Here is a 24,914-nt window from a genome sequence, read left to right on the forward strand (position 1 = left end):
TTATCTATCAAAATTGTGTGGGGCAATTTTGACAGACAAAGCATTTAACTTAACTTCATCTAAATAAAGTAGGAAGGAAGGAACTTCCAACTTTATTTAGATTGACAATTATACTTATAGTGGAGCCAAACTATAATCTTAACTATATTACCATAAGCAAATTCACTGAACATCAATTCTGGGCTGGTTTTCCTTGAACAATTACCATTAACAGCATTATTATCATCGTTTCACTTCAATTTCACTTGTATCGCCATCTGAAAATAGAATGTGTTTCCAATATATTTTAAACACAAAAACATATATTAAACATATTTCATTTTGATGAAGTAAAAAAAATGAAGATTTTTCATGTTTAAATTGGGTTGTAACATATACAACAAATTGCTCATCGTCGGTTTTCAAATTATGGCAAAAAAGAATGTTACTAAAAGAATGTATAATCTTTGAAGATGAGTCATCTCAAAAGCAATATCTGCAAATTACAACCATTTACAACACAACGCTTCAATAATTGACACAACAAAGTCAACTCATGGTTTGAAGAGTTCCGCAGAAGCCGCATTGTCATCAAAAAACAAGCATCGTAAGGCAAAAACTGCAACGAAATTTTAGATGGAAAACATAACGAAGCAGCAAAAATCGACGCAGAATTGATAAAACGACACAGAATTTTAAAATCATCTCAAACGAGTGTGCCGTTAAACGCATATCAATTAACAAAACATACCATGTTTGTTGTCCATTATCTGCTGACATAACGTGCAATTTTTTCCCAATTACTCCATTTGCAGCCAGAGTCCATTGATTTTACTTCTTTCTAACACACTTCTTTTGCATTTGTAGCGCACCAATGTTCATTACATTGAACTCCACTGCTTACAAATCTTTGACGATGAGTCATCTCAAAAGCAATATCTGCGAATTAAAACCATTCGCAACAACGCTTCAATAACCTGTGCGAGGGAAACTTAAACAGAAGTTCAATTCTTGGTTTAAAATCGCATAAAACACTTAGGAAGAAATTCTTCTTTTCTCAAAAAACAGGCATCAAAAACATAACCAAGAAGCGAAAAACGTCAATCATGGCAGCGACTGTCGTACTTAAAAAAAAAACATCTGAAGAGACAATAACAAAACATACCAATTCTGTTTTTCATCTATAGTCCATAATCTCTAAAGACTTAGCCCAGTTTCTTCCCCAATAACATCAACATTTCATTGAAATAGTAATTTAGTCCAACTGCTGAGATGTTCACAACATATTTTTCTTTAACTCCATTGCTTAGATGGTCGAAACGAATTCACTGTTTTTGAGTCTATTGGCTTCTTGTCATCAACGCGGGGTAAATTACTCCAGATTATCGTACTTTTGGTGAAAATCACCAAAAATTCAACAAACATTACAGTCATAAAACACATATTTTCGGACCAATTTATAAAAATTCCTGGGAATTTTTCAAAAGTTAGAAATGTTTTAAAAACATGTTGAAATGAAATAATTCTTTCTTCAAACAGTACATAAGCTGCTAATAATTTCTACACGAAAAAAATATCACTGAAATAAATTCTCTGGAAATTTTCCATAATATTACAACAAACTAAGAAATCTTTGTACGCTTTTGTCAGAGTAATTTACCCCTCATTGTCATTTAGCTCCACTATTGATTTGCATCACAGCTTTAGTTGCTTTCATATCTGAAATGATTAAGCACAGAAAAAGAAATATCATCTCAAGTATATTATTCATGAATGTAAATAAACTCATATAAACAATTACAACAACCAACCAGTTTTTGACGTTACAACTCCTTTCATTTATTGCAGCATGTTCTTCTTTCTTTTATGGGAGTCACACACAAACGAAATCCATCACCTTCTTCATTTTGCATGAGCTTAAACAAAAAGTGCTTAAAGAGACAAAATACAATTAGGAAGAAATCAAAACAGTCATATAATTGAAATACAGAAATAACAACTTCCCTTTTATTCTTCTCTATCTTCTCGGCCTGCACGACAAGGAGCCTATTCCGTAACCTAACTAAGATCGGGATCGAGAGAGAGGTATATCCATAGTCCGGCGTGTGACAGTACCACCTCCCCCGCTCGTCGTGGCCCCGCATGCGCCTTATGTTTTTTATGATATACTTTCGAAACATGTGTTAAAAAATGAAACATTTTGGAATTATATGGTCAGAAGTGAAACATTGTCGAAATATGTAATCAAAAAAATTTTAACATTAAATTTTTAACATTGTTGAGAATTTTTTTGTCAATGAAGAATTTCCTACCTAACCTTGAGTATTACAATTTGTTACTAATCACAAGCAAAACAAAATAATACATACAATGGCAAAATCAGAAATTGAAATTGTTAACTAAGCACTCCCCACAAATGCTTAGTTGCAATTTGACCGGCTTTTTAACTCCCCTTCTGTTAAAGAAGTTGACATGCACTTTCATCGTTGTTCAGAAAAATCACAATTGTTAATAAATCTTTTTGTCATTTTGGTACAAGTAGTAACAAGTTGTAATGCTCCTTACTTGGTTGGTACCAATACTCCTTCATGCATGCACAATCATTCTTTTTTTTTCAGTTTTCACATAATGAAAATTCAGGGAAGTCATTGGGTAGCTGGGTCAATGTGCGGTGACGCCACCCAGCCAGCAGAGCTGAAAAAAAACAACAACATACAATTAACGATGATTAATACAGAACTGCAAACAAGCAAACTTACCTCAGCAACGCAAGTTTCTTTCATTGTTGCTGAGATGGAAGTGGGCTTAATGGATTTGTTGACGTCTTGGCAAAGATACATGTCCCCGTATTGACCTTCAAGGCTAAACTCACCAGCTTAAACCTTACAATGACACCAACTACACACAATAACATAGACCCTTTTATCTTGCTCCCTCAGACAAACAAAGAAAATTTTCTTAACTTAACTGCTTGACTTAATTATCTAAGAATGTATCTTTATCAGAAAATTTCATTGCGGGAGCCTAATGGGGCGCTCTAGTCCGACATGACCACGTTACGTTAAAGCGAGCTCCGAAGAACACGCAACCCGTCCTTTGTCAGGGACCTTCTCTCAGCGCACCTAGCTAAAGGGAGGGAAAAGGAGCAGGCCTTGTACCACATGATGATCATCTAAAGCAAAAAAAAAAGGAATGAGAAAAAAAAACATTTTAATAAATATTCCCACCGTCGATAATCCTTGAACAGATACTCAAGCTTTTTCATCAGCTTGTCACCTGAAACAATAATCAAAATAACAGGAATTAAAAAGCGAAATAGTATTAAATGATATGTTTCATTATTAACAATCAACTAATGACCAACAACAGTAACTGTTTTAATATGTGTGTATTTTTATTACAAGACAACATATTCTTAAAAGCCTTCGTTTTGCTCTTTATAAGTTCAAACACAGAAAAAAATCTAAAATCATCATTTCATACAAACAATGTGTGCCGAAAACACCAGTTTTAATTAAAGTCATGAAAGCCGCGTTTGATGATGAAATCTTTGTGACTATCTATCTATAAACATCTTTACACTTTTCAAAAGATCACATTCACTTTCACTTTCAAAATACAAATTTCTTTCGTAAATATAAAGCATTGTGTAAGTTGCGCTATTTATAACGGTTTGGCTTTCTGCTAATAAAGGAGTAACAATGAGCAAACTACTTACAACATGTGGCTTTGCGCTTCGTAAACATTATACTTCGTGTATGGCGGTGTCAAAACTAAAACGAGAATTTCTTCTTTTAATGTATATTGCTCTATAAATCTATTTTTGAGGATGGAGCAAGGGCTGCTGAGTATTTGTCCATTGTTGCATATTTCAAATGGTTTTGAATAAACGTCGGAAATGTCGAAGAAAATCTTCCACCAATAATTAAATACAATACGATTTATACGAGGTGATTTTCATCAGAATACCTTCTTTGAAAGTATTCCTGACGCTGGCAAACGTGAAAATCAAGTTGTTAGCACATCGCTTTCAACTTTATAGATAATGGCTTCTTCTTCTAAAGGAAGCAAAACGAGAAATGTCAGTTCTCCTTAAAGTTGCTCTTCTTTGCCTTCATCTCATCAGACAAACAATCATAATTGTCACATGAAAACCAATACCAATACTTTGCAAAAATTATCAAATTCACAGTTTACTTTGAAATCATAGTCCAAACAAACTTACAGCCACCGTAAGGTTGCTGCAAAAGTGCAACGTCCAATTTGCACAAGTTTAGATTCATCATATAAAATTGAAAATATTCAATCCGTACCACGCCCCAACAACGGCTTTTCTTTAATCTTTCTTCCAAGTTGACTTTTTGTAAAGCATTGATAAGTGCTTAGTCTCTTTTACCGGAATTTTGTTGTAGATGGACAACATTTCGCATTAGACAGAATATTTCACAATAAAAACCGTGTGTGAAAACCGAAACTCGTAAAATTGTAATTGTTCATTCCTTTTATGCCAGAGAAACCGCAAGTTATTAGTTAGTAGCCTTACAGATCTTCTTTCTCAATCAGTAAATACATTTTTTTTTTACTGCTCAACAATCTTTTAAAGAAAAAGAATGTGTTTGAAACCAGTTTCTGATTATATTTTAAGCCATGAAAGCCGCATTCAATGATGACATCTTTGTGACTATCTATAAACATCTTTACACTTTTCTAAAGATCACATTCAGTTTCAGTTCAAAAATTTATATTTTTCTCGTTATTATAAAGCATCATGTAAGTAGCGTTATTCATAACAGCTTAGCTTTTCGCTAATAAATAAGTTGTAATGAACAAAGTACTTACGACATGTGGCTTTGAGCTTCGTAAACATTATTCTTCGTTTGTGGCTGTGACTAAACTACAACGAGAATTTCATCTTTTAATGTACATATTATTACTCTATAAATCAGTTTATTGACGCTTAAATAATCGCGATTATTCTTACTACCTTGAAGCAATTGAATGAATATTGATGCGAAACGCGCCGCACAGCATTTCTCCTTGTCGCATATTTCAAATGGTTTTAAATAAACGGAAATTTCAATGAACTGAACCAGCAGCTGGTGGAAATGTCGAAGAAAATGCTCCACCAATAATTAAATACAATAGATTTTTACGAGATGACTTTCATCACAATACCTTTTTAGACGTATTCCTGACGCTGGCAAACGTGAAAATCGAGTTGTTGTTGATTATATCCGCTAAATACGATTGATTAAAAATATCGAGCCAAGAATTATCTAAAGATATACAAACATGACATAAACTTACCACATCGCTTTAAAGATAATGGCTTCTTCACCAAACTTCAACGAACGAATTGTAACATTGCCTAAATATAGAGTTGTGTTTGCAAAACAAGCAAAACGAAAAATGTCCGACGTCAATATATATCACATTCCACATTTACTTTTCACGTTTTTCAGCCAAAGCTCTTTCTTGTCTTCATCTCATCAGGCAAACAATAATAATAATTTTGACAACAGCAATTCTTGGTTGTCATGTGTGTCTTAAGGGAATAACGAACAAAGGAAGGGCATCCATCATATCGCCTTATAGCAGAGAATCCAATGATATTGTTTTGTAAGCAGTCCATCAGCAAGGCGCATAAGAAAACCACCAATACTTTCCATCAATTAACGAATTCACAGTTTGAAAACGGATCTCTTTCTTCTCTGCCAATTGCTTGTTAGAAGTTCATCAAACTAAGTATAAAAAATGTTATGTTCAAAGGAAGCAAAATGAGACATGTGGGAAGCCATTATCTCACAGTCCAAGTTACTTTACACGTTTTGCTGCAAAAGCTGCTAGTCATTCTTTCCTGTCATACATACATAAAAAAACAAACATAAAAAAATTTTCTCAACGCTTTCCATAAAATTATAGATTCGTAGTTTTTACATGGACGGCAACATGCCAATGCGAGACTATTTTTCTTCAATCAAAATGTAAATTAAACAATCACTTTCTGTCATGTTTTGCGTCTCACATGATCATATGAAAAGCATCAAACCTACTTCTCGCCTGAATAAAATTGCGGTGAGTTTGCTTGCTTCTTTAATTTAATTATCACACAACGCCTACGACGACCGACCACATGCAGGGTACCGTTAACCAAGCCAAGCATTGCATATTCAATATAAATGATTGTCATCAGCTGTCAAACTTGTCATTTTGGTGGGTGTAACGTAGGCCTGTTTCAAACGTCGAATTTTGCATGTGTTGAACGAAATACAATAAGCAATTTTATTAGACCAAAATGGAAAATTTGACCGTGGATTTCAAACGTCAAATTTTTCTGGCGTTCAATGCAATTATTACCCTTCGCTTTATCTCGTTCCAGACTTTGTTGTGAGTGAAACGCGAGAGCCAAATTGTATTCGACACATGCAGAAATTGTATTCTTACGTTTAATGTGTAATTGTCAGGGTACAATTCTCGGTGAATAAAAATTACATTACTGCATGTAGTAGGTCAAGAAATTGAGACTCGAAATAATAAAACAAAAGTAAACCAATCTCAAAAAATTCCATAGTAAAAATTCAGTTAGTTGTGATAATTTTCTATTGTTCAACCGGAAACAGCAAACGTATATTATTACTCACTTTAAAAGATTTTTTTTGAAGACATTTACCATTATGTGTAATGCCCAATAACAAAATAGTACATAGTTCTCTGCGCTTGATAACATGAAAGTTGTTCTATCTACTGCACACTTTTGTAGTAAGAGTTCATTTTATATTTCTACAGAGATTCGGCTAATATTCATAATCAATCAATTTCAACAATCAATATCACAAGAGATCACTTTATCTCACATCAACTGATTTCCGTCATTCAGTCATTACTATCAATTATACATCGCAAGTCAACAACACGAAATTTCAAAATTTTCCGATTTGAATCGAAAATCGGGTTAAAAATTAGGTTTAACTTACTCCTTTCTAGATTGTCTAAATAAAAATATATCTAAACAATGAAGTGTAACTGAAAACATTTAAGAAAACGTAAAATTCCTGAGAAAACACAACAGACAAATCGACTAATTTGTCTTCACAAAAAATAATGGCCTTTTGCTATATAAATACAACAAACAAAACACACTTACTTCTCTTTCAGACTTCCGACCTACTTAACTCCAAATTTCTCTCTCAAAAACAAATCACCTTTTGCTACACGGTTGAAGTTTTAAGTTCTAAGAGTTTTAAGTTCTAAGAGTTTTAGTTCTTAGTTTCAAGTTCTAAGAGCTTAGATGAACATGGGTATAGGGATATTTGTCGAATCTTATAGAGACCAAACAGGGATGGGATATGGCAAGCCATTTCGGAAAAAAGGTGGTCGAGAAAAAAATCTCCGTTGAGAAAGCAAACCGATGTTGAGAAACACGTGTTTATCATTGAGAATTTGCAGATGGTAGTTCAGAAAAGCAAATATCCCGGTCGAGAAAAAAATCCCGGTCGAGAAAAAAATCCCGGTCGAGAAAAAAATCCCGGTCGAGAAAAAATCTCGGTCGAGAAAAATCTCGGTCGAGAAAAAATCCCGGTCGAGAAAAAATCGGTCGAGAACCAGTGCACGCACTACCTAAAGATTGGACATGAGGCAGACGAGGGCTGTCATGTAGCACTGCATATTTGGTACTAATATGAGTTTGGCACTACTTTCAAAAGCATAATCATCAGCACAATTCATCACCACATTCAACTGAAATTTATTGATAAAAACAATAAAGCAATAAAGTCCTGTTGAGGGACTTACTCCCCTTTCTCTGCCTGGTCTATTTTGAATGATAAATTTTAGTTGAATATGATGATGATTATTGTGATGACTGTTGTGTTGAATGTGGTGCCATATGTGGGTGCCCATCGTGGTGCCAAATTCACAGTAGCAATTGTAAGATGGATGCGAATGCGAGTAACGGGTCACCAAGAGCAGGTCAACTTATTAACAACATTTTAGCTCGAGTCGAAGAATTGTCAGAAGTTATTTCACCATGTCGTGAAAACTCTGAATTATCGTCTATAAACGAGGAAGTGGCACGATCTTTTAATCGCGGAGGCCGAGGATACGACATAAATTTACAACAATCAACAGCAATGTCGAGCACAGGTACCAGTTTTGCCACCGTTTCGTCCATAGAACCAAGGCAATATTTTCCTGCTATGAAGTATAACAAGCGAATTTTGAACAGCAGCAGCTCCTCAAGGAAAAAGCAATCAAAAATGAAGAAGGGGCCAAGTGGTCCTTTCATACGAGACATAGTCCTTTTGTCAGGGCCAAATGTAAACGCTGTCCCCCGCCAAAGCGCAAGAGTCAATCTAGTGGAAAATGGTCATATTATTTTAGGCTTCCAGCTGATGAAAGAATGGAAGGGATATGAAGTAGAGATGCATGTGAGAAATGCGTTTGGTGACAAACTAAAAGATCACAATATAGATATTGAAATCGTAATGTCGGTCCACAATACATTGCATCCACCCTGTCTTGCACCGAACCAAACCTTAAATGGCTTCATGGTGCACAAAGTGTTCAAAGATAAACCAATTTATGTCAGGCCATCAGTACAGATATTGGAACCATTAAGCAACAGAATCAACAAACCTGAACATTTGAATGATCAAGACGACCTGTGTATTGTGCAGGTATGCTTGTCTTGTCTGCCTTTTCATTTTTTTAAATACATTCTGCTAGAAATAAATTTACGAATAGTCATTAAACATCATTTTTTATTGTTTGTCCTTTCTTCAACATTTTTTCGTTGTAAAGGAAGAATCATAATAAGTTTTTATTTTCATATGTAATAGGATGACTCAAGTGATGATGAGTTTCTAAGATCTGCGTTTACTAATGAACCTCCTTGCATTTTCTTATCAACATCCTGGAGTTGAGGAACACAGTGAAATGGAAGTGACTAATAATCCACCTGCTGTCCAAGAAACCTCTTTGCTATCTGTTGGTACTATTTCAGACTGTTCTCACAACAATGGAAATGTTCAGAATGAAGTTCAACCAGAAGATCCAAACTCTGTTGATATGTCCAATATTTCTGGTATGTTTGTTAAAACATTTTGCATCAAAATGAAATCAAAGGTTTAAGCTGGATTGTTTGCCTTTTGTTATTTGTGATATTTACATCATAAAGTTCTACTACTGAAGATTTTGCTGTCACACATGTTTAATGAGTTATTGCTGAATTCATTTTGTTATTTGTAAATCAGTCTTTTTTTAACGATATTCTTTTTTTTTTAAAGCTGTTGAAACTCTATCAGAAGTGCTTTTGGAAAATGAAAATCTGTCAACTCTTTTGGAAAGTGAAAATCTTCCAACAAGTAACATTGTGATACACCGATCAAATCTTAAGCATAACATGATTGATGCATTTTGTGATGAAGAAATTTTAAATTCAATAGTTATAGTTAAAGTTAATGACAGAGGGCAAATGGAGAAAGGTGAAGGGCGTGGAGTATTTAGAGATATACTTACAGGGTTTTGGCAGGAATTCTTTGTATCTGCTACAGTCGGTGCCAATGAAAAAATCCCAGCTATCCGGCATGATTATCAGAGTGAGCAATGGAAAGCTATTGCAAGAGTGTTTGTGTATGGTTTTTCAAGAAAGGTATCTCCTATCCAGCTCTCACCTGCTTTTATATCTGTGTGCTTGTTTGGTGAATCTTGCATTACTAAAGCATTTCTTTGGAATCTTTTAAGGCATTTTGTCAGTCAGTGAGCAAGAAATAGTTAATGAAGTAGTTAGTGGGAATATGAGCCCCTTGATGATGATGTTATGGAATTTTAAGTAGCTATCAATGTTTTACCACTCCCAGTGAAAACAATATTGAAAATATTATTTGGCAGTTAGCTCATAAAGAAATCATCCAAAAGCCCCGTTATATTGCAAACTGCTGGACCCCAATCTTATCCTTGCTAAAAAGATACATGCCATTTCAGTCACTTGAAAATTTGGTCTCGCTATATAATGAGAAAAAACCTAATGCAAAGAAAGTTGTGAAGCTTCTTGATGCCCATCCTAATACAGATGCAGAAAGGGCATGCTTAGATCACCTGAAAAGATTTATAAGGTCCATTGAAGGAAATATTGGTACTTTTTTGCAGTTTACAACTGGAAGTAATGTACTGGTTTGCGACAAAATAAGCATTTCTTTCAATAAATTGGAAGGCTTAGGCAGACGTCCTGTTGCACATACATGCACTCCTACTCTTGAAATTCCCAGCACATATCAAAGCTATAATGAACTTTCAGAGGACTTCTCAAACTTGCTGAGTAATAAAAATGCTTGGGCTTTTGACATTGTTTAAAAATATTAAGCATTACATTAAATGTTATTGCTCCATAAACTTAAAACTTGTTCTATTTTGTTATGTTAAAATTTATTTTATAAAGACCAGAATTTTATTCAGGACTGTTACAGAGGAAGACATTTTAAAATATTGTTGTATCTTATATATAAATGAACTTTATCAAACAGGCTGGTTTTTCTTGTTCTTTTCATATGTTGTGTTTTCTAAGTTTCTGATCAACTTTTTTCTATCACCATCACAAAATGTCAGTAAGTGTTTGTAATGCTGCACAATAGAAATTGATGCCATAATTACCATCATTTGCCACTGGATTTGGAACAGTATTGTGGACAATGGACCACTGTTCAGGTGACAAAATAATTCTGCCCTCTGGGACAACAATGTTGTTATCTGTTTCAATGTCAGGAATATCTCCATCAAAGTCCACTCCGTAAAATGTAAAGTCTGTAACAAGCTCATCCACTTGGTTGGGAATATTGCCAGAGTACCACAGTGCCATTGGTGACCTATGACCCATTGTTCTAAGTCCATGGTAGTTCCACTGACTTTCAAATTCTCGGAGTGATGCATTTATTCTAGGCAAGAACACTATCTCAAGAGCCAACAAATGTGCTTCATTATCTACATCCAGTAAACCACTATTTTCCATTGTAATAAACAAGTCCTTGTATAAAGCTCCCAGTACTCTATTCACTTCTCGCCACAACCGTTCAATACGTTGGTTGTGAACACTGGTACCTGCAATAAAGCTTCCTCTTCCTGTGCCTCGAGTTGTAATCATGAACTTTGCAATCTCAACGTTTTCCACTCCGCGGTCTGCTCGAACACGTGAAGGAACACCAAATTTTTCATTACCTTCGATAAAGAACTGTACAGCAGTAGTTGCTAAGTTGTTAGTAGAACATTTTAAATAAATGATAGCTCGACTGTAGCCATCTATACAACCGTGAACTACAAACCTCCACTGTATAAGTTTGTGGTTGGTATCAACGTGCCATAACTCATTTGAAGCAGCCACATTGTACATTCTTCTTTGGATAGTAACACGCTTTCTTACAGCCCTTCCCACAGGATCAAGTAAACGAAGGCATTCTCTCACTCTGTTCCTTTGTACAAAATTTGACGAGCAACTAAGCCTCCTCGAATATAAGTTTCTCCAGCATATGGAGTTTGCTGTAGTATACTTTCTATAACTGATTTCAATTCGGCGTCAGTGATTTCAGAAAATGTTTGCGATATGTTTAGCTCTTGGCGGTAGTTATACAGTGTCCTTTCGTTTATGCCCAGCGTTTCTGCTATTGATTTCCAATTCATACCCGTTTCTCGTAATGTTTCTATTTGCTCTTTAGAAAGAACATATTTAGGCCTTCCACCAGTGAACTGTCGACTCAAAGTTAACCTATTATATGGAAGTTGTTCACGACATTGCGACTGCACTTCACTAACAAGGATGTGTAACTCTCTGACTAAATTCTCAAATAAACTCTTTAACTCTTCGTGGCCAAATTTGGATTCAATAACTGATTGAAGAGCAAAAACAACGTGAAAATGTCCCTCTAACTTTCTACATACATATTCTTTCGCGTTGGCATCTTCACTATCACGCGACGCAATAACTAAACAAGACTGTAGGGAAGTAAAAAACGCTATAATATCTTGAACATCCGCCATTACGCCATTCGTAGTATATCAGAGCGCTGCTTGAAGTTGCAAAGAACAGTGCTATGAACCATGGTATAACTATAAATTATGTTGTTACGACTGGCATTTTATTTCTCGACCGAGATTTTTTTTCGACCGGGATTTTTTTCTCGACCGGGATTTTTTTTCTCGACCGAGATTTTTTTCTCGACCGAGATTTTTTTCTCGACCGAGATTTTTTTTCTCGACCGGGATTTTTTTCTCGACCGGGATTTTTTTCTCGACCGGGATATTTGCTTTTCTGAACTACCATCTGCAAATTCTCAATGATAAACACGTGTTTCTCAACATCGGTTTGCTTTCTCAACGGAGATTTTTTTCTCGACCACCTTTTTTCCGAAATGGCTTGCCATAATGGGATGTAGTGTTGGGAAATTCGAGTCTTAGCGAGACAAAACAGGGTGCTTGAGAAGTTTGACTCTTACTAAGACAAAACTGTTCTAATTTAAAGCAAATATACGGGGGAAAAAAACTAAGAAAACCTCCCTTGTTTTTCTTCCTCTTTAATCTATCTTCCTTCATTCCAAAATAAGAAACATTTGGTTAAACGAAAATAATCAACTTTGACCTGTGATGAATAAATGTGTATTTCAAAATATTTAGTTTCCTTTCAAAACTTATCAAAATTTGTCACCTTGATCCTGATTAATGTTGCAACTTCCTCATGGCAATGTGCCAATTTTCATCATCAACTCTTAAGGCTGAAACACACTAGGCAGTCGCTTTAGTCGCCCGTCTAAAACTACCGCTTTGCGTGGTTACTAAGCTAGTAGCGTAGTCGCGTCAGCTAGTCGCTTTGAAAGTCGCATGAATAAAAATGGAGGAATATTTGTTAATTCCAGTTCCACAACACCCCCCAAAAATGCCTTGGCCAGATGAAATAACATTATCCAATATTATCATACATATCTTTTTAACATTAATGTTGGACAACTTTTGTCATTCGAAAATTGGAAGCTTTTGGACTACAAACCAGAAAAAGAAGAAACACTGCCCAGGAAAATAAAATGGTGGCTCGTTGATAAATAATAAAATTAATTGTTTCAAGCATTGAAATATCGTCACAACATCCTATCTAAAAAATTATTTTTGTGCATGGGCATACTGAGTCAAATTATTATTTCATATTATAACCATCACCTTCGCCAAAACTTCGACAACTTTCAAAATTACTGCTCTCAAACTTGAAGACTTTTCTTCTTTAAATATTTCAGAAGCTGCTATCAGCGTGTGGGTTCTCAAGTAGTTGTTGACATATAGTGCAATTTTTTTCCCTGTAAATTTTGTTGATATTTTATCTATTGAGTTCAGGATAAGGAAACGAGAAAGAAAACCCACCCATTTTGTGGAGAAGCTTTTCATCCTTGTCAAACTCAAAATGATATTTTAAAAGGTTACAATTTACAAGTATATACAAAATACGCTTAAAATATATGGGTAGGTACTCACGCAGAATGAAGGACCATAGAATAAAAAAGTTCAACCTTTTGCTCATAAATATATAAGGTAAACAGTAAGCACAAATTCTACTTTTCTTCTTCTTTACTACACATTGCCATTTTGAACGTTTTCAGAAACGTGGTGGTGAATTGAGTTTTGTGATATTGTATGACGTCACATGGACGTACAACTCCATAACGTGAAAAATATTAAGGGCCTGGTCATTCATCAAATAAGAATTTTTGCAGTATGATCAAATTGAACAAGAACAGAAGATGCAACAAGAGTCTAAATCTATTCTTGTTTCTTTAAGTGGATCGGGAATCCAACCTAATAACCATACAATCCCTACTGCAGGTCCCAGGCATGGCCACCCTTTTTTGTTGTTCTTTAGAGAGATTCTCTAAAGATGAGGGAAACCGGCGTAAAGCCGGAGGAAAACCCTCAGAAATCCAACAAGCTACGAAAGCCAGTCGGTGGATGCACATTATTATGTTTACAACATTTATTATACTGCCTTTATCTTTACAAGGTTGTTGACAGAGGTGTCCTGTTGGCAATATGCACCCTTCATCTTTGGAAAAAACCGAAACTGGCTCCATTTTTACGTCATTTGTAGGACGTACGCCATTTTTTGACCGCTTTTACCTGCGCTATTTTTCCTAAGCGCATTCTTAGCTAACTAACCCTGCTGATCAGTGGCATGAAATAACCGATTGGAATGTCTACTACCTACGAACTATTCTGCACAAAAATAAGTAAACCATACCTTTAAACGATGAGACACCTGTAAAGCAACGTTAGTACCCGAGCCGAAAGGGAACCTAACGAATAGGGAACCGCCTCCCTGGGCCCTTATACTTTACCAAACGGCGTGCCAACCAATCCTTCTTGTGTCCAACACTCGATCACCTAGGTACCAATTTGGCACCGTTTACGATTATTCCTACCTGGAACTACATTAAATGTATCGGATAAGTTTGTCTCACTGTCTATCAAATCATCTTCCATGCATAAAATAGATGAAGATGTTCGATTTGATTTCGAGACGATCTAATCCAATACATCATGAATAATTGAACTATATTCCTTCTTTGAATTATTTTCTTCAAGTTAAATAACAGTGAGTTAATTAACTTCGACATGCCACTGTCACAACATTGATTTTGACAGCTATTTAGCAAAAGCAATGCCAGGTTTCATGCACCTATTAATCTGTTTCGTTCTTTATTAAACCAACGTTGCATATTCGTCTTGATGATACAAGTCCCTTATTTTTTTCTAAAAATATTTTAAAAACTTTGACTTGTTTTTATTTATTTTCAAGCGTCTGGTGAACATTTCAAATTTTGCATGGTTCAAAATTCAAACAATTCGAACTAAACGTAAAAATGATTTATAAAGTATCATCAAGCAAGAATATTTCAGACGTTTATAACTTTATATTAATTTAATTTGCGCTATGCAGCTTGCATGCCGGATTACGCCATGTTTCGGTCCGAATTTCTTTTGTTAATTTAACGTGCAATCTGTGATTCGGATTTCGCCATTTTTTGGACCGCAATTTTCTAGTTTGATAACTAAATATACATATGATTCAGTTTTAAGAAGTATAATATACAAGATAATAAACAAAGAAACCCATGCTCATTTCCTTGAAATTAGATCGTGTATCCTGGTGATCAAAAGAAAGAAAAACTTCTAAAAACCGACATCAGACAAATATATTTTACCTTGTACAATGATAATCTTACATTATACGACAGTTTTATTTGAAAAACGTTTTGGACAATATAAGATATATCATCGTTTTTAGGCAAATGTTTCAACCGCCAAAAGCACTGCATCACATGCACAAAACTAAAAAAAAACAACACTAACAAGAATCAAAAGAACAACTAACTTTGTTATTCACTCAGCCAATGATCAATCATCTTCCTGTTAGTATAGATCACCAGGACTTTAACTAAAACACTATAAACCTGCTACCTTAAACGTCGTCTTTGGTCTTCATTCGTGGACTAAAAAACCGCAAATAAATTTATTGTAAAATGATAATAATTTTATTGTGAAAACGTATATATTCGGTGTAATGTTATAACAATTAGTGTAAAGATGTTTTTGCAAGACAAAACATTCCCAACAAATAACATTGCTTTTTGCTAGGCTACTAATTCCCATTTACAACATTATCTTCTGCTCTTAGCGTAGCCAAAAAGCAACTATAAAGATTGGTCAATAAGAAAAATACACATGAATTACCTATAAATTGATCGTCATGAGCACCAACTGCCTCTTTAAAACTTCCAGCAGTGTTGTGTAAGGTGGTTTTGTTCATAGGATGAAACATACTCTGACAATCAACACGTAGTGTTAGGATTTATTCTGTTGATAACTTTTGTGATTCCCTCATACAGCTTTACTCAAATCTTGATACATATCATAATTCAACAAACCACCATGAAATTATCGTGTGTTTTTTAACTCGTGTGGCACAATGTCAAATAGATTTTGAAGTGAAACAACAAAGTTTATGAACGGTAAGTTAACGTTTGATTATCACACCATTGCTCGTCGTCGTTCTTCATTCATAGATTAACGTAATCCTTAGCCCAATATTAGTTTGACAAAATCCACGACAACCACGATGTAATCCACGACAACCATGACGTAATCCACGACAGCCACGATGTAATCCACGACAACCACGATGAAATCCACGACAGCCACGATGTAATCCACGACAGCCACGATGTAATCCACGACAACCACGATGAAATCCACGACAGGTACGATGTAATCCACGACAGCCAGAATGTAATCGACAATAACCATGTTGCAATTAATCAATATAATACACCACCATTCTATCATTCCTTATCTACAAAACAATGAAGTTCAAAAAATAAAACATGAATGCATTTAAATTTGACAAAAGAATAACGTTATATAACAAATCAAAATGCTTTTAGCAATTCCTTCAATTTTTCGGCTGCGCTTGCTCAAAACTCTTGGTAATTTTATATGAATTAGTTGGATGACTTTATAAATTTAGTAATAAAACACAACCAAAAAGCATTATTCCAATTTTGAAAATTTATTAAAAATTAAATGCTGAATCATTTTTTATTATGACATCATACTGTAATCATAACTTTTTATTATGACATCATACTCAATGTAACCAGCTTTGCAGAAACTGTAAGTAATGATCAAACAAGTACAAAAGGTAATTACAAGAAAAGTTTAATACCTGTAGACTCATCGTCATAAGCAGCCAACTGCAACTCCTAAACGTTCAGCAGTGATAAAGGTGGTTTAAGAAAAAACAGTTTGAAGAAAAATTTCTGAAATGAAAAATCATTATACTATTATTAGTTATTACATCCATCCACCTGAAACGATCGCTTGTTTGATATCGAACAGATAAAAACACATCAACAACCACTTACCAAAATATATTTTAAGCTTTGTGGTATTAGGATGAATAATTTGTTTCCTGATATTGAGTTTATAGTTCACCATGTCAGTTTTAAAACTTCCACACAATGTCACCACCATGATTATTAACATTTCTATCATGCAGCATAACAAACCATAGATGGACAAAGCACCATAACTCATTAAATGAATGCTTTTTCCTAAAATTCAGGTGGCAAAATATTCAAATAAGATTTAATGTAAATGTAAATGTCTGTGCATCATCTAATGTTCATCTTACCTGACGTCCATCCTTCATATTGTGCCAACTGCAGCATCTCTAGAGATTTACTTGTGCACACTTGGTCGAAAATCACGTGAAAGTCAAAAACAACAGAACATAAAACTTCGACGATAGGTATTTACATCTTAGTCTGAATTACGTTGTTCAAGAGCTTATTGAGTTAAGGTAAGTTATACGAGACAATTAAGTCGTGTCCTTCATGTTAGACGATGAAACCCACAAACAGAAGCAACATGTTAAAAAAATTATATCTGCAACAAGAAGTCTTCAAAAGTCATGCATGGGCTAAAGTGCCAGGCATTGTATTTACAAGTATAGTTATAGAGTCGTGAAATCTTTGTCTTTCGTCACAAGATTGCTTTGTCATTTTTTTCTTGCACCGTTTCACTGTAATTTTTTTTCAAAACATAGCAGTGAACTTTGCCTTTAAATTTCTCGCTTTTCTTTCTTTGTTGATTTTTCTATCTGATCTAGTTTGATCTATCTGACGCCTCGGATCAAACTAGATCAGATAGAAAAACCCACTCCAATTGAAGAGTCTCTGAAGAAATAAAGTGCCTCAACAACAGAAAACGATGAAGTGCCTCAACAACGGAAAAGAATGAAGTGCCTCAACAACGGAAAACGATGAAGTGCCTCAACAACGGAAGACGCTGCGCGCTGGCAAGAACAACGGAAGACGCTGCGCGCTGGAAATTCGATGAAGCACCTCAACAACGGAAGACGCTGCGCGCGCTGGCAAAATTCGATGAAGCACCTCAACAACGGAAGACGCTGCGCGCGCTGGCAAAATTCGATGAAGTGCCTCAACAACGGAAGACGCTGCGCGCGCTGGCAAGATTCGATGAAGCACCTCAACAACGGAAGACGCTGTGCGAGCTGGCAAGATTCGATGAAGCACCTCAACAACGGAAAACTACATTCGCACGAGTCGATGAAGCACCTCAACAACCTAAGACATTGTTTGCTCAAGATGTGATAAACGTCCCAAACAACGAAATGGTCTGCGCCCTTCCAAAAATTGATAAGCTCCCCAAACAAACGTAGATGCTGTTTTGCTATCATAGGCTCATAAACGCACTACTGCTTTCTTATGTTTCCTTGTTCTTGTCTAATAGTGAACTTGTGGTTCCTGAAGTGACCTCTTCCAATGTGAGGCTTCCATTAATTCTTCTAATTATTCTCGACGTCTTGTACATATTTTACATAATTTGTGGAACGCTTTGTTCAAAGAGTACTTTTTACAACAATACTTTTGTTTACTTTTCTAATTAATAATTAAATGAATAGTGGACAAATGAAGACTTCAAGTTGCTGATGTAAGATTACGTATGATATTTTACTTTCATTTTATAAATAAATTTCTTCGAATTAATGTTTCTTTTCATATTTTATAAATTTCAAAAGAATGAAGTCGTAAAGAATTCTTCATTTTCACTTAAACGTCGATTTCAAATCGATCGTTCACAATGGCAGTTTTGACTTAATTATTGTCTGACAATCCTTACCCAAAACTCAACAGCATTTTGTTTAAAAATATTGACAACATTTACTTTTGATTCATGAGTAAATTTCATCCAGTGAATATGTCTTTTTATGTATACATTTTATAGGAAGGAAGTCGTATAGACTTCTTTATACGCCATTGAACGTCAATTTCACATATATAGGTCATTCACAACACTAGCTAGATTCGTCTTATTGTTTGCTAATCTTTGTACACCTTAAACTCAGGAGCATTTTGCTTAAAAAATGGAAGGAAGTCTTATAGACTTCTTTATATGTCATTGAGCGTCGATTTTTGAAATATTATTCACAATCACTAGATTTGACTTAAAAATTTAATCAAAATCGTTAGCACATGCACACAACATTTAGTTTTGTTTCACGAAGGAATGTTTGTTTTAATCCCTTACACATTTCAAATGGAGGAAGTCATATAGACTTCTTTGAATGCATCGTTTTCAGATAGATCGTTCACAACAATTGTTTTTTTTATCTATTGTCTAATCATTTTCTACCCTTACTAGTACTCGTCTACCAGCAGCAAAATACGACGAAGATAGTGATTGCACAACAAAAATGTTAAACAAACTTTTCGTGCAAAGTTTTAAGAAAAAAGGAAAAAAAAATTTTGTAAATCCATAAAAATACGCTCTGTCTGTTGCTTTCATTTGAATATCCTATCAATTCAAATCAAACGAAATGAGCTTCTGCGTTTTCACCCATTTGATACATATTATAAAAATTGCAATATTAAAATAAAAATATTAACAGAAAAGATTACTACAATAAAAGAATATTATAACAAAAATTTTCAAAAGCGTTTTCGTACAAAAAGAACCAGGCAGTCGATGAAAGTTTTAGAGTCGAAAAATTTTGAGTTTCCTACCTTACTCCTCCTTTGTTCTCTTCCAGTTGTTTTGACAGCGATCCGTTTTATCTTTGCTTCAAATTTCAACCAGGATACGACTTTGGTTGCATTCTTTATGATTGCTCATAGTAAATTCTCAAGAGAAAATTATCTTCTTTTCCTATAGAATAAAAACACATTTATTGGTAAAGTGTTCTTAAAATAGTTTTCAATAACAACTTTTCTAAATTGTACTCGAGTAGCGTACATCGTATTTCATTAAAAATCTTTCTCGCCCACTGAAATTGCTATCATTCGAACTTATTGAATTGAAGAACCTGTAGCCGTCAACACTCTTTAAATTTTTCCATGTATCCCACTCCATTCAAAGATTTTGTGGGTATTTTCGTAGTCAAGCTCATTGAGTTCAATAATAACTGGAGCGGCTATCTCAAGCGCGGCCTTAGATATCTGCTGACGCCAAAAAAATGGCGGATTTCGTCCGTTGCCGCTGAGATTTACCGAAATTGATCGCTTTTCCGAAAATTTCACAATTTCCCACTCCCTCCTGAGGAAAGAGAGAAGAAAATGTATGTGTGTATTTGGGATTCGTCAAGCAATTTTTTGATGAAAATCAAGGTAAAAACCTCAAATTCATAACAGCGAGTCAACTGTGGTTGTCAGTTATGTGCTACTACGAGGATGCATTTATAACTATCGACGAAAGAGCTATATGTCGGCTACACATGTATGAATGCAGATGTGCGTCGTTTTTTTACCAACGTCGAACTTGTTTGATCGATTAAACTCTTTAGTCTATACAAAAAAAGTATATCATAGTTCATCTCCACGGTTCACGAGAGAGAAGTTAGCTTATTTGTTATCATTGCTATTTTGCTTCTTTTCATGATGCAATGGGCAATGGCTTTTTACAATTGTTGGATTTTACTTGTTTCTTTAAAAAGTAAATATTAAATCTCTGGATATTTACGGATTTTCTGTAATTGAGTTTCATATTAAATTTCAAAAGACTCAAGTCTGCATAGGTTTGGTAAATCAAAACAAACAATATTGTATAGAAAGTACTTTAAGTAACCTTTTTGTGATGTTCTGAAGTGCAACTGCATCAAATACTTGTAAAGTTGTAGCACATTTTGATTTTGTTGTATTGATACATGAATTGGGCAAAATGCAAATAATCATCAAAACACTTGTGCTTCCAATGGTGTTTATAATTCATTTGTAGTTTTAATACTTCTACCCTTCTTTTTCACTTTGTTTTGTTTTTCCTATATTTGCAAATAAGTACACAATTTGAATGATTAACACAGTTTTCACCTAAATAATAAATTTCATAAGCAGTTGGTAGTGCATTTTGTTCTCTGAGTATCCACATCTGGTGTTTTGTTCATACAAGAATGATGAAGTGCAAGTAGATATGTCATAGCAAGGCAATATAACCAAATGAATCAAATACCTATAGCGTACTTTTATGCTAGAAGCTTAAAAGCTTTTTAGAAATTATAAAGTTATTGGATTATATTAACCATATATCATCAATCTCATGAAAAGAAATAAGAAGCAAAAAATTTGTAGGAAAGCTTTGAAAAGTGAAAAACTTTTCTTTAAAAAGTAGCAATAATGCATATGATAAATCTCCATTCTGTACTTTACTAGGTAAATAAGCTCAAACTGTTTCTTGAAACAAAACTGTAATAATGAAGAAATATACAGTACAGTAACTTTGAAAGTTTCATCACTGAATCTTTAATGCTTCAGTGTAGTGCATTAGATATTAGTAACATTTATACAACACTCAACTAAAATGTTTTGATAAAGATATGACTTGATTTAAACATAAGTTATATAAAACCCAATGGCTTATACAGTTTGATGCTTCACATCTGCATCAAGTCATCAATCTCAGTACAAATGTTTACATAGACTTTATGGCTTTCCCATTTTATATCTTTGTGAATTGACATTTCATTAAGCATCAAAACACACACAACCTTGCCATCTTTCTTTGGTTCATGAACTTTAACTTCAAAGCATTCAAGGCATCCTTAGTGAATCCATTGTCTCCATCCTAGAATTTGACCATGATCAAATTAAATAACTCTGGATAGGGCAGACGATAAATCAATTATCTTTACAGCATTATAATTTTTTAAGACTCTGCCTGGTCAATAACATCTTCCAGTCATCTTTACTCCTTGGTCTTCCCTGCATGTTGTCAGCAAATAGAACATAACAAGCTCTGCTCCAAATCATGGGTACTCTTGGGGCTGATCATTTCGTTTTGATACTTACTCACAGAGCAAAATGTGTGCAGGGTCTTTTTTGCTTTAGGGAAGCTTTAGAAAAGTATGCAGAATTTTATAAACAAAAACAGGAAAACATCAGTATATTTGGCGTTCAAGTCAGTCTTAAAAAATACGATCTTTAATATGTATTTTATGGCTTTTAAAGTGCATGTATAATTGCTTTTCAGTTTTCAATCGTTGACGGACTAAAAACTAAGCAACTATCTCACCTGTGAGAAGCGATATGTTCCTTTTGTGGAAACTACGACATCCAACAATTGAACGATTGAAGTGTTGGCATTATAAAGAAATGCCAAAAAGATATCGTCACAGAATATGGAACTAACGATATCGTGTTGGTTTTGAAAATTCTTTATAATTTACTATATACACCAGGGGAGTCGAGAATATTATTTTTCTGCAAAGCGATCATTTCAGCGGAAATACGTCCGTTGGCCGCCATTTTTTTGGCGACCTCGCCCCAGTAAAGATAGCCGCTCCAGTTATTATAGAACTCAATGGTCAAGCTAGTCAGTTTTGCATAATTCGTGCCCAGTGTTCTTCGTTTTCACGCGGAACAAAATTCGCGCCAATTTTATCGAAAGTCCAATGTCCACCATGCATCAACATTTTCATATTTTTTCACATATCTCAAAATTTTCGCTCAAGAGTCAAAAGAGCATTTTTTACCAACAAAAAATCAACCCATGGGATAAGAAATACCCTCCTTATCGCTACTTTTGCAATACTATTACTTTTCACCTAGAATTTTTACATATTTTTGTGTTGAAACGAGGAAGATGTCGGTCGCACAAATTTGTCGCTGAAAAATTATCGATTCAAAAATACACGCTAAAAGCAAAAATATTCGACAAAGTTTCACTTCGAAGTATTCAAAACACCAGCAGTCACCAAGCACACTGAAGTAAAATAAAAAGAAAGACTTTGAAACATACAAACTTGCCGTTTTTATACTGTCAAGTTTCTCTGGCCAAGCAAATAAACCGTCGAAGGCGCAGTTAAACGGCGAATTGCACAAAAACAACCGACGAAAAGATTTACAGTAAAACAATGCGTAACTATACATCAAACAAGGCTTTTGTCATTGAATTTATCAACATTTGAAGTGCGTTTAAAACAATAAATCAAAATTTCACTAACCTTCCTTTCACTTTCGAGTCTTGAGGGCATCTACCGTTGTGTAAAGTGATTGACGTTTATTAAGATCATTTGGTGGTCCGATCGATTTCATTGGTTGATTTCAATGAGCTCTACAAATGTTATTGGATAAATTTTGAGCTCTTACATCTCTGATTGGCTAAATTTCTACAATATGTTAAATATTAAAACTTATCCCAAATAAGTGAAAGGTAAATTAGGTAAGACACTTTTGATAACGCCTCTCTTTGAAATAAAATAACATTCAAAAAAAGTGTTTCTGCTTTCAAATATAATCATCCCAAGTTGAGAATATACAATTTTTTAATGGCTGATATAACTTGCTTCGATGTAACACGCCAAAATCAGCCATACGCAATGGTAACTCACGCCAGGAGCGAGGGCGATGATCGAACATCAAACTGCAGATATAAAAAATTCACGTTTGTTAGCATTTAATGTAGACCAAAATCTTTTGAAAATAGACATGTTTCGACATCTCATGATGCCATCTTCAGTTTAAATGAATAATTACATAGATAATAGTGGAAAGCAGAGAAACTTTGGATTGTCAGTACCTCGGCGTTTATCCAAAGTTTCTCTGCTTTCCACTATTAGCTATGTAATTATTCATTTAAAGATGATCATCTGAATCTCAAAAATTTTGGTCAACATTAAATGCTGAACCCCAAAAGGATCATATCTTGATTCTTCATCCATGATCAACTTTTGATCAGTTTTACGATAACCTCCACAAACCTCATTTGTAAGAAAACTTACCAATGTCCAGGACAGTTCATCGGCTTAAGAGCATAAACTTCCTTTTCTATTTCAAACTTGAATAAATTCTCAGAATAATGTTGCCAATGACCTGACGTCATCCACAGTTTGGTGCTGTAGATATTTGGTGTAACAACTTCTTGAAACTCACGCTTCCAATATTCCTCCTGCACAAGGAAACTTTTTTAACAAAATGATCAACGGGATGAAAGATATTAACGTTGTGGATGTTGGTATTACCGTTGTGACTGTTGGTATTAACGTTGTGACTGTTGGTATTAACGTTGTGACTGTTGGTATTAACGTTGCGACTGTTGGTATTAACGTTGTGACTGTTGGTATTAACGTTGTAGCTGTAGAAATTCCCGTTGTGCTTGAAGTTATTACCGTTAAAGCTGTACGTAATTTACGTTTTGGCTAAAAGTATTTACGTTGCGGTTGTGTTATAATATACACACAACTAGAGTTTTCAAAGAGCAAAGTGGCCTTAACTTCTAAAGATAAAATCATGTTCCAGAATGTCAAGGTGGAAATAAGCAGTACCTTGATAAAATTCACAAGAGTATTGTAAATGTGGGCTCCATTTGGAAGGAAAAAACAGCTCCCAGGACTTAGTTCATGAAAGAAAAATAGTTCTTGTTCCTAGAAAATGAACAAAAAAATGTTTATTGAAAGAATAAGCAATAAGAACTGTTAACACAAAAATTAATACTTAGAGTAGAAACATAATATAAAAAGCAAGTACCTGGCCAATCTTACGATGATCGCGTTTTGCTGCTTCTTCTTGGAATTTCTTCCATTCTTTCAGCTGACATAAATGGATTTAAACACATTTGATGAACAAAGCAAAAAAAAGATAAAAGTCAAATAACAAAATCCTGTAATAATCTTTCATTTTTGCATGCGAAGGACACAGGTGGCAAAGGGACTTTCACAACTACATCCATGTTGGAGCTACAATACAAGAAAACATGAAATAAAGATATGCAAACACAAACAAGCTTATAAAAACCGAGGAGACCTTTTGCAGAACTCGAGAGCAGCAGAAGGCCGAGACTGAAGGTCGAGCGTTTAGCGTTGCACCTGCTTGAGAATCTATGCAAACTTTAGTGGTACCTTC

The 24,914-nt window shown here is 34.7% G+C and overlaps 1 protein-coding gene and 5 long non-coding RNA genes across 9 annotated transcripts; 1 reads left to right on the forward strand and 5 right to left on the reverse strand.

Moving 5' to 3' along the window:
• Window positions 1-85: 85 nt before the first annotated feature.
• On the reverse strand, window positions 86-1,470 carry LOC124450518. The gene is made up of 3 exons (XR_006950039.1): window positions 1,145-1,470; window positions 731-918; window positions 86-257 (listed from the first exon to the last, which is right to left on the reverse strand). It is a non-coding gene; the product is annotated as an uncharacterized LOC124450518 (long non-coding RNA).
• An 85-nt stretch (window positions 1,471-1,555) lies between these two features.
• On the reverse strand, window positions 1,556-2,240 carry LOC124450520. The gene is made up of 2 exons (XR_006950040.1): window positions 1,791-2,240; window positions 1,556-1,698 (listed from the first exon to the last, which is right to left on the reverse strand). It is a non-coding gene; the product is annotated as an uncharacterized LOC124450520 (long non-coding RNA).
• A 356-nt stretch (window positions 2,241-2,596) lies between these two features.
• LOC124450517 lies at window positions 2,597-6,113 on the reverse strand. 4 transcript variants are annotated; one of them, XR_006950036.1, is made up of 7 exons: window positions 6,033-6,113; window positions 5,426-5,720; window positions 5,287-5,347; window positions 5,155-5,216; window positions 3,698-3,752; window positions 2,739-3,255; window positions 2,597-2,673 (listed from the first exon to the last, which is right to left on the reverse strand). It is a non-coding gene; the product is annotated as an uncharacterized LOC124450517 (long non-coding RNA). The 4 variants fall into 4 exon arrangements; XR_006950035.1 differs by having other exon boundaries at window positions 5,426-5,567; window positions 6,029-6,113; XR_006950038.1 differs by lacking the exon at window positions 6,033-6,113 and adding an exon at window positions 5,798-5,841.
• A 2,773-nt stretch (window positions 6,114-8,886) lies between these two features.
• On the forward strand, window positions 8,887-10,069 carry LOC124452247. The gene is made up of 3 exons (XM_047002830.1): window positions 8,887-9,061; window positions 9,264-9,628; window positions 10,049-10,069. Exons 1-3 carry the CDS (start codon window positions 8,914-8,916, stop codon window positions 10,067-10,069), a joined length of 534 nt encoding a protein of 177 aa, XP_046858786.1. The 5' UTR covers window positions 8,887-8,913.
• A 4,858-nt stretch (window positions 10,070-14,927) lies between these two features.
• Window positions 14,928-16,325, reverse strand: LOC124451131. Its single transcript, XR_006950344.1, has 2 exons — window positions 15,736-16,325; window positions 14,928-15,494 (listed from the first exon to the last, which is right to left on the reverse strand). It is a non-coding gene; the product is annotated as an uncharacterized LOC124451131 (long non-coding RNA).
• Window positions 16,326-23,053: 6,728 nt separating this feature from the next.
• LOC124450382 lies at window positions 23,054-23,814 on the reverse strand. Its single transcript, XR_006949953.1, has 3 exons — window positions 23,795-23,814; window positions 23,333-23,436; window positions 23,054-23,127 (listed from the first exon to the last, which is right to left on the reverse strand). It is a non-coding gene; the product is annotated as an uncharacterized LOC124450382 (long non-coding RNA).
• Window positions 23,815-24,914: the final 1,100 nt, after the last annotated feature.

Source organism: Xenia sp. Carnegie-2017, unplaced genomic scaffold (genome assembly GCF_021976095.1).
Source record: "Xenia sp. Carnegie-2017 unplaced genomic scaffold, XeniaSp_v1 HiC_scaffold_24, whole genome shotgun sequence".
NCBI lineage: Eukaryota > Metazoa > Cnidaria > Anthozoa > Malacalcyonacea > Xeniidae > Xenia > Xenia sp. Carnegie-2017.